The 15,964-nt window shown below is 38.9% G+C and overlaps 2 protein-coding genes across 6 annotated transcripts in view; one reads left to right on the top strand and one right to left on the bottom strand.

Moving 5' to 3' along the window:
* The window catches only part of IL6ST (interleukin 6 signal transducer), a 31,184-nt gene extending 25,664 nt beyond the window's left edge, over nt 1-5,520 (top strand). For both annotated transcript variants that reach the window (XM_027634480.1, XM_027634482.1), the window contains exons 15-16: nt 950-1,031; nt 1,829-5,520. In XM_027634480.1, the coding sequence (XP_027490281.1) occupies nt 950-1,031; nt 1,829-2,554 (808 nt within the window). In that variant the 3' untranslated portion in view covers nt 2,555-5,520. The remainder of the gene's footprint in view (nt 1-949; nt 1,032-1,828) is intronic.
* Nucleotides 5,521-13,953: 8,433 nt separating this feature from the next.
* The window catches only part of LOC113943257 (interleukin-6 receptor subunit beta-like), a 65,799-nt gene continuing 63,788 nt past the window's right edge, over nt 13,954-15,964 (bottom strand). For 2 of the 4 annotated variants that reach the window (XM_027634792.1, XM_027634791.1), the window contains exons 32-33: nt 15,575-15,653; nt 13,956-14,754 (exon numbers count right to left, since the gene is read on the bottom strand). In XM_027634792.1, the coding sequence (XP_027490593.1) occupies nt 14,191-14,754; nt 15,575-15,653 (643 nt within the window). In that variant the 3' untranslated portion in view covers nt 13,956-14,190. Of the gene's footprint in view, nt 14,755-15,574; nt 15,654-15,964 lie in introns of all 4 variants that reach the window. The other 2 variants (XM_027634793.1, XM_027634794.1) reach the window with 2 other exon arrangements.

Here is a 15,964-nt window from a genome sequence, read left to right as displayed (position 1 = left end):
GGGCTATTTAATTACAGTGTTAACAAATATTAGGCTTTACAGCCAAAAAAAAGTTCGGCAGACATCTCGATCTACCTTGCATAACCTCAGTCAAATTCTGTGTCTGTTTACTATCTTCTGGAAAACAACCTGCCTGTTCCCTCACCCCACAGCTCTTGTTTGTGGCTTTAACCAGAATGCTGTTGCTGCAGTGTTTCCCTTGGCAAGGAATAGCACCTCTCTGATGTCACCAGTCAACTTCCTTTCTTTCTAATTGAAGACAGCATTGTATGTCCTTTTCTTTCTGACATCCCTGCTGCTCCTAAAATCAGTCTTATTGGACATTAGTTGAAAAGCACATCTTGCAATGTTCTTCATAGTTCTCCTAGAGAGGATCTGTTGTTGGAGCCTGTTTATAAAGAGCGGGATAGGTGCATCAGGTTCAAAGTTGGTTTTTTTGGGGGGGATGTATGAACAGAAACTTCTGTTAAGTGTCAGTACTTTCTTAAACTTTAAAGTTACAAAGCAAGTTTTTCTTCAGTATTTTCACTTTACTTTTAACTGTGAAGTTATCTTAGAATTTGACCTGTGATATTCAGTTACCTTAATGAAGCAAGAGTGTATTTTTATACTGATGTGCATCATAGACTCTACCTAAGTAACTTCTCTGTAGATTCTGGGGTGCTATAAATTTGAAAATCCCTTGCTGACTGTTACCATTTGTTGTTTTGCCTTATGTTGGATGGCTGCATCTGTGTGGAGGAATTAAATGCAGTGTTATGTTTTGCTGAGTAGTACGACTTCATACAAGGACGTAAAGTATCATAGGAAGCATTCCTATTTGGAAATAAATATTCTTGCAAAATTGCTGTGTAAAGGAGTGGTGTCCTGGATTATGCTGTACTTGCTATATGAACATGGGAATTTAGGGAGTGTGTCTTGTAACTTTTCTGGTTTTAATCCTTTGCAGAATTAAAAAGCATATCTGGCCTATAGTACCTGATCCATCCAAGAGTAACATTGCTCAGTGGTCTCCTCAAGTTCCAGCTAAGGTAGTACTCACCTTTCTGCATTCTGTACCTTCCTAGTTCACAAGGTTTCAGATAAACTAACCAATGGGAGTTTTCTGTCTTCTAGCACACATGGATTTCAAGGAAAAACCTGGATGTTAAGTTTCATTGACATTGTGATACAATATGGTTAGAAGACTTTATTGCATCAGTAGATTCAGCATTAGAAATACATTGTGAATTAGATTCAGTTTACTAGTTGGAAGGGCCAAGTCCTAATTTACTTAATCAGGATTAACTAAACAATTCATGATTCCCATTCTTAAAACCCTAGAGTGATTTGTTTGCCCAGTTCACTCATGAATGAGAGTGAAAACTCCGAAGAGTTTCTCATGGATGAGAAGATAGCAGCAAAATTTATGCCCTGTGAATGAGATAGCAAATTCTATTCAACAAATTTTGGCTAACTTCTGTGAAGAAGTGCTGTGATGTTGAATACATTATTTGAAGTAATGTATGGTTCTCAATATAGAATGTTCCTGTGCTGTATAGCAAATGGTTCTATGCTTACAGCTCTTAAGAATAATTAAATGAGAGCAAAGTTTGCCCACACATCCACTATGATTTTAAAGTAGCAGCATAATTAAGACTTTGCATTGGGAACAAGACTACGTCCTTTATCATTTAACAGATACTTTGGAGATATTGCCAGATTTAGTAAAGATAGAACTTATATGAAGAGATTGAAAGCCATTAGAGAATAAAAATTCAGATATTTAATGAGGCTGTTGATTTTTTAACATGACCTTCCTCTTAGGCAACTTGCATCTTTCTTTCAGCATAACTTTAGTTCCAAAGATCAGATGTATCCGGAAGGCAGCTTTACAGATGTAAGCGTCGTAGAAATAGAAGCTGATGACAAGAAGTCTTTTTCAGAACAAGATTTAAAACCCTTTGACTTACTTAAAAAAGAAAAAAGTACTTCAGAAGGGCACAGCAGTGGTATTGGAGGATCCTCCTGTATGTCTTCTCCTAGGCAAAGCGTCTCTGACAGCGATGATGGTGAAACGGCACAAAATACTTCAAGCACTGTACAGTATTCAACTGTAGTTCTTAATGGCTACAGAGATCAAACTCCTGTACAAGTCTTTTCAAGGTCTGAGTCAACTCAGCCACTGCTTGATTCAGAAGAGAGGTCAGAGGATCACGCTGGAGGAGATGACAGTCCAGCACAGAGGCAGCAGTATTTCAGACAAAATGGTGGTCAGGATGAAAACAACAGAGACAGACCATGCTTTGACAGAACAAAGCAAATTACTCATGCTAATGAGGGGGATCTTGTTGGATTTGTACAACTGCAGATCTCAGGTCAGAGTTCACAGCCATTGGGCCTTGGGATGGAAAAAAATACCCAGGAAGCTGCTCTATCAAATGTTTTTCAGGCAAGTACTGAAGGACAAACTGTGAGACCTGAAACAGTGGAAGAAAATCCCCTGTCAATTGATGAAATGCCAAAAAGTTACCTTCCACAAACTGTGAGACAAGGGGGCTATATGCCTCAGTGAGAGAAGAGACTGGCTCTGTTTAGGCCTTCATTAGTGCCTGTTCACATTTTCCCCTGTGTTTCTGATAAATTAAGCTAGGTATTTTTATCTGAATGCAGATAGAAATATTGAAATTAAGATTAATTTGACAAAGTACAATAAGGACTGTGTTTTTGTGGAAAATTCGCAGTCCAGACCTACTGGAGACTTACTTTTATGCACTACATAAAATCTTATTTCTAGATAGCTGAACAAGCCTTTGTGCTGTATTGGGGGTTTTGTGTCTTTTCATACCAGAATTTCACATGAATGAAAAGGGCAAGTTTTAATAAATCATATCAGCCAATAGAAGAAGTACTTCACCTCCTAGAAGAAGTACTTCACCTCCTAGAAGAAGTACTTTGATTTGTGACAGTGTACAAGCCTAAAAAGCCAACTCTAGTTGTGCAGAGCACCTTTGTGCACCAGTAAGACTGAAGCTTAGTATTCTGACATGGAATACTTGTGTCATATATTTTTCAATAACTTGTTTGACTTACTGAATTTTGACTTGGCCCAGTGCCTTAATTTTCAGCTTACCAGACATTCAAATCATGTTCATCCCTGTTTAAAAATTGTAAAAATTAAATATAACTTGTGGTGTGCAAAGAGGAAAACAACAAGATTGCTTGAATCTGAATGCTACTACTCTTAACTGATATTTTATCTACATTTAGATGTGTATACAAATTAACTATATAATAATTTGACCTAAAAAGTGTGCCTTGCAACTTGATGCATGGCAATTCAGTCTCATGTTCAGAAATTTAAATATCAGGTGACACCACCGATAAACAGTTACTTAAATCATTTTGTATCCCAATCACTGTCTGACTCTACAATACCTCTTTCATCATATGTCTTTGTTTAATAAGTGCACCTTTGCTGTATACAGCTTGAGAGGCAAGTAACAAGCTTTTACCGTTTTTCTAATACCTCAGGAGAAAGGGAATATGACCTTTTTCCTGATTGACTACAACTATTAGTGTGCTGTAGCCTCACTGCTAATACTGCGGGACCTTCTTGAAACTGAAGGCAGCCAAAGCATTAAAATCATTGACTCTCTTGAAATTAAAACCAAAACCTGAATTTGAACTTTGGTAGAATGTAGCTATTAGCAATCACAAGCCACAAATAACACTTAGGTGGTTGTTAAAATTCCTTACTTTTTTCTTAATGTCTCACTTTTTTCCTGCTCATATGGTTTTCAATATTTGAAAAAGCTGCGTTTCTTGAAAACTGTCTCCACCAGTATAAAGAAAAATTAAATTACGTAACAATAAGCCCCTTTTCCAGTGATAATCAGAAATTGTATGGCACTCCTAAAGATTTTTTTGAATTATTTTTAAGCCTAACTTAGACTAGTCAGCTTTCTAATCTGACACTAATAAAACTGTATTCCAAAACACTAAATGCTGTGTTGTGAGAATAAAACAAATGTTTTATTTCTCCTTCAGCAAAAGAACTATATATTTAAGACCACCTGAAACCTTTTGTGCTGTGACCTCTGGTACTGCTGTTCTGCAGAGCACTTGCTAAAGGCCCTGGAAAGGCATGTGTCAATATCATTTCATCTTCTCTTGTTCTTGTCTGACAGCTTGCATGGAAGGGTGGGTGTACATATAAATGTCCATGTGTCTTTTGCTTCTGTTACAAAGAAATTCAGTGCAAGAGTAAATTCATAAGATTATCTCTTTAAGACTGGTATATTTAAAACAGATAAAGAATACAGAACCTTTAATGTTTCAGTATTCCACAGTTCCTTTCTCCTGACAGTATTTTTCTGTATCTGGGCACTTTTTTTTAAGCTAAAAGGCTATGTTGCAGCTTACTGTAATTACACCTTTCAACAGAATGGTCCCCTTCCTTTTTACCCCACTGCACCTCAGCACCTTCAAACTTCCTCACAAAGGGCAAAGGTATAATGAAAACTCTGCTGTCATGAGGCAGCAGAGACCATCCTCCATTTTTTAAGAGGTTTAAGGAGCATTTCTTTGTCAGAACATGTTCCTCTTGGAAAGAAATAGCAGTTACTTTAGTGGGGGATGGGTTGTCTTCTCTATGCAAACTTTACAGTGACTGTAGAAACCACAAGTAAAAGGGAAAGTCTCTGTTGAGCAGTGTGTGTGCTTATTAGAACTGCCCAGGAGCCACAGCCATTTAATCCATCTTCTCATTTCTGAAATATTGTAGGCCACAACCTGACTGTGTAGCCTAAACATTGCTTCAAAGGTCTGAATGTTTTCAAAAACGTGCTCATGATTTTTTTTAATTGTTTTTGTGATCCAGGGATGATAGCTTTTGATAGCATTTGTTATTTGAGGGAGAATGTCAGTTATTCCTTAAGTTGCTAGTTGCCTTTCTGTTAAAGGGGAAGGCATTTTATCCTCAGTTGCTGTTAATTGTGGACCATTGCTAATGTTAGAGCATCAAGAGATTCTTATTTTTAAAAATCTGTGCTAACAAGAGTTCTGGCCTGTCAGTTCTGGTATTTTTCTTTGATGTTTATGGGCCAGTGGTAATAAACTAAGAATTGTGCAGGAGTGGATCCTAGAGAGAGTTCTGGCTGGCAGTTATATGCTCTAACTTGAGCTTGTGCATTTATCTAGGGCTAAAATACTAAAGACTAAGCAGGAGATCCTAGTGAGTGAACAGCTTTGAGAAGCCACATATAAATAACAGGTTTACAGCTAGTTCATAAACCTATGTGCCAAATATATCATGCAATGTTCAGGGTTTAACTTGATTTTGTACTTCAGACTGTAAAAATCTAATTGTATCAAAGAATTGGATACAGATTTTTAAGAGTATCTGTAGCATAACTATAGCAATCAACTGAAATTTTCTGAAACTTGGGCCTAACATAGTAATTAAAAAGTTTTCTCCTCCTCTGACTAATGGCTGTGGTATATTTTACACAATAAAGGCATTATTAAAGTAAAATCACACTTCAGTGTAGACACTTTTATCCATCTTGATTTCCTGGACTGGAATTTTTCAGGTAGGGGTGGAAGAATAGTTGTAAAGACTCTTAATTTGGTGGCAGGAAAGGGATGCTAGTAGAAATATGAAGTATTTTCCTGTATTAGCATATTTGAAAAATCTCATACATGCAGGCTGGCTAAGGCTCCCCTGTTTACAAGGGAGTAAGTAGTTCTGTTGCGGTGGTTCTTTTAGACCAGAAGGTGATTGGTGTTGTTTCTGGACTGTGTTGGTCCACTTTCAGGGCAGTTAGTCTAGAAATATCCACTCCCACTGTAGTGAAAGTCTTGGGACTGTTTCATACGCCCTAGAGTAGAAAACTATGCTGCCCCGTTAGGCCTTAACATGGCAGCACAAAGCACAGCAGAGCAGAAATTTTTCTAAACTTTGTTCTGGAGAGCTTTGTGTCAAGTATGTGCTAGGTTGTGCTACAGGAGCCTTGCAAAAGCTGGAAGAAACTTTGGCCCTGGGAGGATGAGGGAGTTTGCATGCAAAGGCTGAGGCCTGTTCTTGGGCACTGGAGAAGCCCCATGACCTCAGGTGGGGTTTGGAGCTTTCAGCTCTGACTGTAAATCATGAGCATTGCCAGGCGATTAAAACTTACATTTAGTATGCCCAGTATGTGGGAATCACATGCTGATTTAAATTCAGTAACTGAGCTTGTTTAATTAGTGCCAGGTCTTGAATATCCAAGACCCACAGCAATATGTGCTGCTATGCTATAGACTTCTTAGTGGGATCTGAAACTCCATAGACTGTCAGAATGTTAATAGTCTGCCCCACTCTAGGATATACGCATTGTACACTGTATTTTATGTGCATTAAATGGGACTAAATACACTAGTTTATTTCCCCTTATTAGACAGTGGTTGTGGCTGAGATTAACTGTTATTTGGACACATTCCTTTAAGTGTGTTAAAAAGTTCTCTTGACTGATCAACTCTAAAACTTCACTAATCCTTGTAACCTCTTGTCTGTCTGCAAAGATGGATACATATAGCCATTTTCAATTCCCGAAGTTGCTTTTAGGGTTATTCAGAAAAAGTTTATGTGAAAAATATTGAGTCTTTTGTCATGAAACAGCTGTTAGGTAGTGAAGGCCAAGCTCAGAGTCTCCAGCTTTGCTGTTGATCCAGAAGACTGCAGTAAAGTGGAGGTATAAGTGCAAAAGCCTGGAGAAGTTTGAAATTAAATATCTTGAATTGGACTCACAAATTCCCATTTATCTTCCTTTAAAGTGAAAACATCAGTTAAAAAAAAAAAAAAAGGCTGAAATGCATGTATATTCGCTATCACTGTTGTTCCCTTTGTAGTACTTGTGCAATCTGAGCCATTCCTGAAAATGAAAGCAGTGCTGACTTCATGCACAAGGATGCATTTCTAAGGCCACCAGGTTTGATAAAACTTAAAAATAATGACAAAGAGAGCCAGATTTCAACAGTTATCCACTTCCCCCCCTTAACTGTAGTGCAGAGAGAGGGTGGGCAGCAAGTACCTCCCAGAATGCAGCCTTAGCTAGTACTTGTATTTATTTGCAAAGACAACCTTGAAGGGGATATATGCAATAACGTCATTGCTACTCTGCAGAAGCACACTTCTGTAACAATAGATGAAAAACACTTATGGCACAACTGTTGACTGATGGCTGGAAAGCTCCACATCCTCCTGCTCAGCCTAAAGTGTCAGCTGTTCTCCGGTGATCACGGCCGTGATAGATGAGCATTCTCTGCAGTGTTGAAACTGGTAACACCTATCACTTTTTGTCATCAAAGCACATTTGTTAATGGATCCAGTCAACTTGCCGTGTTTTTTTTTAACACACCAGTTTTGTTTACGGTGTCACATATAGCCTGACACTTTGATACAGCCAGGGATGTCTGGTAACCAATTGCTTTTATTTGGGGATAAGGAGTTACTGGTCACCCAATTTGCTGTGCCAATTATGCATCTAGGTAAGCAGAGGTGTGCGACACAGGAACAGATACACCAACAAGGAAAGTGCCTTGATGCTGGATTGGATGGCTAGTGAATGGTGAATGTAAACATTAAGTTAAATTTTACTATGTACTTTAAGTAAGTATGGCTGATTAAGCTAGTGGTAATTTGAATGCCAGCTTTAAAGGGCTTGCGTACTCCAGCCAGAGGTTAAACTTGTAAATTGCTGCATAAGCTGTCTCTGTATGGAAATGTGTTTTAATACTACTTCACTGTCTTCATTCTTTTGCAAGCTGCATGCATATTGTCATATAAAATCTGCTTTTTACAATTTATTTTATGGTCAGTTTTGAGTGTCTTCTTCTTTGTTACCTGAATGAACCTGAATATTGCATTTCTGTAGTACATAATACACAGAAAGAAAACAAAACAAAATTCCATACGTATCTTGTGTCCTGGAGTCAGTGTTTTGTGAGGCTGACTTAAATAGTAACCAAGAAAGGAGAAGAGTCTGGGTCACTACCTCATAGGCAATAAACGGAGAGACATGACCATGAGATACCACGATAAAAGGCTACCTTTGCACATGTGGGCATGTTCATCAGCAGGCGAGTAGCCTTTAGTCCTGCCTTTGTAATTGCTCCTGGAAATAGAAGTTTTGCTGTCTACCCCCACAGACTCATTTCCAAGAAAGGCGTGACAGAGCTTGTCTGTGACAGCTCCGTCTGACATTGCTCTCAGTACTAAAAAAGCAGAGGTGGACCTTCAAAGGCTGGTCACCTTCCCAAAAGGCTTCAAGGTGGGGGCAGCTGGGGAAAGATAGCATCCCATTCCTGGCTGAAACTCTCATTTGAACAGACTCAGACCTGTGTGACACTGAGGGAGCGTGGGGATGGGGGTGTTATGTGTCACCAGAAATGATTGCTGCCACAGAAGAGCCAGCTGAGGGCACATCATGTGCCTCAACACTTTGGTGGTATTAGGCACAAATAAAACACTAGACTCCTTTTCCAAAATGTTAGTTTAGAGCACAGTAGTTCACTTACCACTGTTTCACATAAGGCCCCCTCAAGCTTCTACAGAGACATAGCATTTTTTTGTGTGTCCTCCTCCCCTGCACTCAGCTGATTGAGCATTAGTGTGGTTGTGCTTCACAACTGCAGGACAAAGTGTGCACAGAAGAGGAGGCAGCAGCTGTGTCTTTTCCAGACTTCTTCCTTGCTGCCAGACCAATACTGAAAACACATACTTGTGCAGTGTACACATTAGAATGCCAGAGGCAGCCTGGTTCCTGGAAACAGTTCTCCACTCTCCATGGCAGAGGTCAGCAGTCTGCTGCGGAGGAGCAGGGGATGTGCCTAACCCTGAGCTAGCCTTGGAGTAGCCTGGGTTTGTCCAGCCAGGATGGTCACTGAGAGCAACACAGCACAACAGCCTCAGGATGGTGCACAGGAGCCCTGCCAACCCACACTTACAGGGCAATGCAGTGGGAGGGTGTCTGGGGGATTACTGCTTCATCCTGACCACTGACAATCACAGTAACATGGAATCTCTCTGCAAAAGCATCTTCTGTGAGTTTTCCAGACATTCGTGATGTTAGTGGCAAAGTGATCCAGTGCCTTTCTGACTTCCCAGCAGTCTCCATCTACCATGAAAAAACTAGCAGAGCCAAAATATTCCTCCCACTCCCTACAAAATAGCTAGGAAATTCCTGGCGCAGCCAGGGAGGCTCTGAGCACTGATGACTCAACTGGGAGATGCAGGATGACTTTCAAAACCAGTTAATCTGACTCCAGGCTCGCCTGGAAAACGAAAACATGCTGTGCACTGGGGTAGCAGGCATCACCCTGGTTTTCCTTTTACAATAACGCCTGAGTCACGCAGTGAGATTGGGCAGGAAGCTGGGTCAGGGGCCAGCAGAAGGTTGCGGTAAGGGGACAGCTCTGCAGGAGCCACCCACCCAGCTCCAGCAGCACTCAGCCGGTCCTCAGGTACCACCAGCACAGCCCGTTACCGAGTGCACAGTGACGTGGGGCAGGTTCTGAGCACCAGAATCCCAAGTAAAGCTCCTCAGAGAATGCTCTTCAGGGCTGCAAGTGCCTGGAGCACTCATTACTGCCAGGATGCAGCCAAGCAGCAGACACAAGCCAGCATCATTAACTGGGGCCAGCGAGAGAGCACTGTGGTATTGGGACAGTGGACTGGAGTCTGGACTGGAGCCTGGGCATCTCCTGGGAACCAGGCACGCTACAGATCCACTGCTCTCAGGAGCACAGTGCGACCCCAAGTCTGGCCTCTCAGGGCATTTCTGGGGGATGGACCAGCTAGGCCCCAGCACTCCACAGCCTGTTCAAGCCTCCAGGACCATGCCAAGAGATGGCAGCACGTTTCTTGTAATAGTCAGACAGGCTGACTGCTCCAGTAACTGTGGGGGTTTAATATTTATTTTCTGACAGTTTAGCAAGTCCCCTTGGCTATTCTTCTTCCTCTCCATTTGTCAGCAAAAGCTGTTATGTTCTTCCATCACCTGCATTCCTGAGTGGGATAATAAATCCCGGCCCAATGGGCAGGCTCAGCACCTGCCTGCTGCCAGGCAGGTCACAATTCCACAGCCCACTTGGCACACCATCCCCTTGGATGGGGCCACACAATAGCCAATCCACATGAAACAGGCCCAGATTACCGTTTCCTTGTCCCCATGGGCTGATGAATATGCTGGGGTTCGCTGACAGGAAGGCTGTTCTCATGCACTTCTACAGCTTGAATCACCGCCCTGCCCTGCCCAGATAAGTAATCACCACTGACCCAAGCAATTGGCAAAAAGCACGGACTCATGAAGACTATTTCTGGATCAGACCTGTGGCAGTAAAACTCTTTCTACTTGAACAGACACAGCTTTTTCCTGTGTTTGAAGGAGATGCATCATTGGCGAAAGAACATGTGCCCGGCTACACGTGCACCAAAGAGCCATGGGGACCACCCCTCTGTGCACATTGCCCCTCTCCACCACCACTGCAGGACTCTGCTGTGGATGAGGCAAGGGTGCTGTTTTGGTACTAAGACAAACTTCCCTAAATGGTGTCACTGTAATAAACTTTAAAGCATATTCTGGTCACACTTTATTATGGATTACATGAAGCTTCCCGTGTTCAGGCAGACACCTGAAGAGGCTGCCTCTTCCCTTCCCCACCTTGTTCTCCCACACGCAAGTACTTGCTGATAGCTCAGCACAAAAGCAGATGCCTCGAGAGCCTGCTCAGGACATGGCTCTTCCAGCATGTACCCATTATGCTCCATTTGCTGCATGTATTTTTACTCCTCTGTTTGCTGGATATCTTCCTGAAACTATTAACCTTCCAGCATTTGTCAGAAAGCCTTTCCATTTTATTTATATAAATTAATTTCATTTAGATAGGTAATGCATCTGTAAATAAAAGCAAATTGAATCATTACATGAGTATCAGCCTTTAAAATTAGCCTAAATCCATCTCTTCACTACTTTAACCACTGACTTTCTTTTTTCCCCTCTATATGGGCAATTGTAAAGGGCACAAAGAACACAGAGATATGACAGGTCATGCACTATGGAAAATTTGCCTATAAGAAGGCACTCACTTGTATCAAAAAGCTTGACAAATTCCTGCTCAAAGAATTCGAAGTTCTGGGTAGTTAAAGGTAAACTCAGATTAAAAAAGACTGAACTTTTAATTTAATTAAAAATCTGTTAAGTTCAAAACATGACCTATTAATAATTTATGGGACATAAGCCTTCAGGTCAGAAAGGAATTTCCAGTATGATACACAGAAGAATGGCAATTCTGAAGATGCATCAATATATTCTTAAAATTACGCCACAATCTGATCTCTATTGACCTTGCAAAGACCCATACACTGAAGAGTCATTTTCTATATTTTAAGGAGGGGTAAAAATGGGCATTTTCCAGATCAGTGATGGTGAGATGAAATGAAATTTAATAAAAAATGCTCTCTAGCAATAATAGCACCAGGTGTTGTATCAAAATATGCACAAAAAATGCTAAAGTATTGTAATTTCCAACCAACTGCCACTTGGTATTATAAAAGTGGAATAATTGTTCAAATAGTCAAACTACTCAAATACTATTGTAAATCCCTCTCAAACTAGGAACACATTTCTAAATGAACATGAAAATCTAAAATGTCTAAATGGTGTATTTAGTGTAAATCAATAAAAAACTTTTCTTTGTTCTCTCAGTTTTATTTTTTTAATGGGTCACAGTAATGCATTAGTTTGAAGGACACATTGTAAAAGGTCAGAAAGAGTACAATTCCCAATGCAAAACAAACCAAGTACAAGAAGTTGGCATTTCAAAGCATGTGCAAAATGCAGCCTTAATTTCTGGAATGTACTGAGCCCAGTTACTTGCATTGTGCTTTTTCAGAGAAAATAATGGGCAAGGAAAACAGAAAAACGAGGATAGAAAATCAGAATATCAATAGAGAAGGAAATAAAATGGGACAGAAAATCAGGTTATACTTAGCCTCCAAAAGCTAAGAGATGTTACAAATTGGATTATTTTTAATTTTTACCTGTCTCGATCTCAACATAGAGTATGCAGCTTTCATATGGCTGCTAAAAAATTCCTAGACAGCTCTGAAATGTCTCTGCATCTGTTTATTTTTATATCTTGTGATATTAAAACAATACTGAGATTTAAGTGAAAAAAAATTCTGTGATTGAGTCAGTGAGTTCTGAACCCTAGGAACCAGCAACGTAGCTCTGAGTGAGAACCGAAACAGCAGAAGCAGCACTGACCTAACCAAGGCTGTGTCCCATGCTAATTTCAGAGCACAACCTACCTAAGTGAGCAAAGGCTTATAAGAACAAACATACATGCAGTATGGCTTATAGCACTATAGCTGAGAAAGTGACCCAACAAACATGAGAGGTGGAAATCTGTGATGCTAAACAAGGAACATTTGCAGAAATTGTCTTCTCATCATTCCTTGAAAACTACAAATATCACTGCAAGTAAAAGCAACTTCCAAACTGTAGACAAAAATCCTGAATGCAAACTTTACCCTGTCTTCCACAACACAATGCAAGTAATAGCAATACATCCAGAGAAAGGCTCAGTCTTCTCATTCATATAGACAATATATTTTCCATTCTCCCACTTTTCTTCCTGCACAGAAAGGAAAGGTTTTCTGTTTCTATTCACATATGTTTCTCGTTTTTCTATCCCCATAACTCCTGTATCTTTTTTTTTATCCCAAGCGAAGTCTGTAGTTATGTGCAAACAAGACTGATGACAACAAGCTTTTAAACACTATAAAAATACTTTGAAGTATTAAAATGACCATATGCCACATGTGTCATAATGAAGACCAATTTACTTAGACTCTCCATCCTTTTCAACCTGTTATTTAACAGAGTAAATATTTCAGTAAGAATTTTACAGTAATGGCCTCTTTCCTGCCAAAAAAAAAAAAAATTAGTGTGATTGTTTCCTGCTTAATTGTCGCTTTATAAACTGGAAACCACAAGTCGTTTTATGATTTATCAAAATCATAAAACAAACTACAAAAGTTATAGCCTTCATGTAGAAATATCTAATCCTAAATCATCTACCAGAGGATATATGGTGATATTTTGTAGACTTAGTGTTTTTTTCATAACTCTCAGAAAAATAACTTCCTAACTTAGTGCTTATTCCAACACAAGATGCCATATTTAGGTTTTTGGGTTTTTTTAGTTAAAAATATCAGAATATCAACAAAGAAACAGATTTAAACTGCAAGAAATTAGAGGCAAAGGAATAAAAAGATAAGAAGTTATCCTTCAGTAAATAGTTTTTAAAATCAGGAAACAATTAGAAGAGACAAAAGCAGCACAAAATGCAGAGGATGACTAAAAACATGAGAGAAAGGAAAGGAGCTACATAGACAGCATAACCGTATCTTTTCTAAAATGCAGATAACACACAAATATACTCTCATTAAAGACAAAGAAAATATAAGCCAAACCACTGATTCAAGAGTCAAGATACAAAACAACAACTACTGAAATCTACAAGGTATTTGTGATACAAAAGAAACACTATACATAAAACCATATATAAAACAATCAAGGAAAGTGAGAACAGGATGGTAGTTTTATTTCATGTAACTGAAGTAAGGATTTGTCAGATTCTGGTTCTATTCAAGTCAGTCCATGTTTCCCCAGCAGAGCCTTGGGAACTGGTTGCCTAGGGGGGAAATCAATGAGCTGTTTGCATTGCTAGATCCTCTTGCAGCAAATACAAGTTTGTTTTAGTAGGCTGATTAAGGGAGAACTAAGAAGAAATAACAAAAGTTATTTCTTTTGCCTCAGTACTGGCATGTCTGGTAAAAACCCACAAATGAAACATCCCCCCCTAAAACACCCAAAACCAAACCAAACCAAAACCAAACCAAAACAAACAAAAAAAAACCCCACAAAAACAAACAAACAAACAAACAACAAAAAAACCTACCCAAAACAAAAAAGAAAAAAAACCCCAAAAGTGAACCCTGACATGTATAAACACGGTGCAAATAATAACTTCACAGCTGTTTGAAGGAAGAGGGTGTTTCCACCCAAATTAACTGAGACCAGACAGGTTAAAACATAGGAATGCACATGAGCAGCAGTGCCAAGAGTTTTTTCACAGGGGGATTTTACAACAGAAAATCTTCCCATGCTACTGAGCAGTGGCTGGCTCGAACATGTCCAGTGTTATGTAGGGTTGTCCTGCAACATTTTGTTGAAAAGGAGGTAAGACACTTGACTGGCTTTTGCGTTCATCCATATTGTGCTCTGGCAAGCTCTCAGAAATAAGAAATTCCCTTGTTTTAACAGAATTTTTAAGGTATGGATTGAACAGTGTTTTTCCATTGAAATCTTCCACCTTTAAAACTTCACCATCATTTTCTTCATTTTTGATTGAATTCTCTTGGGATCCACACAAATCATTTGCCAGCATTTCCACGGGTTGGATTTCCTTCACTAGTATCAAAGTTGACTTCATTTGGCTTCTGGTAAATTGATCAGTGATCACATAAGGCATGGATGGCAAAAAACATTTAGCAACATCATTTTCTTGTTTATGCAGTATCTTTTTATCTCCATTGATCATGTCTTCTGCACTAATATCAATACATTCAGAAACATGGTTTTCTTCAGGAAAACAATGTTCCAAAACATTTATGTCTTCAAAGTCTACAGTTTTAGCCTCAGGTGCCAACTTCTTCAAAAGTGAATTATTCTGTCAGTACCAAGAGATAAATTGGAGAGTTATATACAGATAGATAACATATTAGTTTGTTTTTTAAAAGATAAATTATTGCCATTTGAGCTCTATTTGACTCATAATTTTAGAAGCGCACTAATAAAGAGTTCATGTGCTTTTCAGCAGGGATGCAGTTACATGTGAATGAGTACTAAAAATGACAATGTAATTCTGTTCATTTGTTAAACAGTTTCATAGTAGGTCTTCTGTGCTTAATGAAACAAGAAGCTTCCATGAAAGCTCAGAATCAGGTTTGGACTGTGTCCATCTTTTCTACTCTAACCAGTCACTTATGGGGAAAAAACTTTAAATCTCATTTTCCACAGATTACACTTTCTACGTAAAACTGATCAACTCCACTTCATTCAAATACACATCAAAACTTTAATAAGGCATAAATATTCAACAAATAAAAAGACAGAAATATTAGTACAATACTATGCCAAATGTTACTACATGTGGCAATACATTTTTAAGGAGAAGGGAGGACTTATCCAAATGTGGGAACCTGATTCAGTAGATGCAATAACCTGTGTAAATTGAATTGACTGTATTAAATCAACCATGTCTGCCAACCACTCAGGAACTTCAAAACATTATTTCTCGTTATCATATGAGAATTAAAAGAATATACTTTATGAAGATGCATGTTCCCTGTTATGAAGAACATTTTATAGCACTTAAAAAGAATGAAACTCTATATACTTTTTTTAAAAGTTATAAAATTACTGTCAGAGAAGGACTTCTTTTCCCTCCATTTGACCCCTTCTTTAATACATGAGATTGCAATTATTACCATAGATGCAGAAAGAGGCCATTCCACTGCAATGCTCTCTGCAGGATTTGGTATATCAGGCCAGCAAACCTTCTTAAACCTATAATTGAGACAGTAATTTTAGTCAAATTATGACAGAAATAGATTATTAAAAATAAAATTAACAAACCTCCAGAAAGTCCACATACTGCTAAAATACCAAATTTTCACAAAGGAGGTCTTTTCTATATTAACACAGCCTTTTTTCAATGAAATTGTTTTCCCATACACTGACTTTTATTACAAAAGATCTCAACAAGACCTCTTGGGTTATAGAGACATTGTAGAAAAATTAATACCTCACAAAAGTAATTTTTAATTACATTATATATTTTCTATGTATATACTTATGTATATATTTTTTATATTTCT

The sequence above is a fragment of the Corapipo altera genome, unplaced genomic scaffold (assembly GCF_003945725.1).
Source record: "Corapipo altera isolate COAL_440 unplaced genomic scaffold, ASM394572v1 61411, whole genome shotgun sequence".
Lineage (NCBI taxonomy): Eukaryota > Metazoa > Chordata > Aves > Passeriformes > Pipridae > Corapipo > Corapipo altera.
The sequence above is the reverse complement of the archived record's forward strand: the minus strand, read 5'-3'. Positions and strand labels throughout refer to the sequence as shown.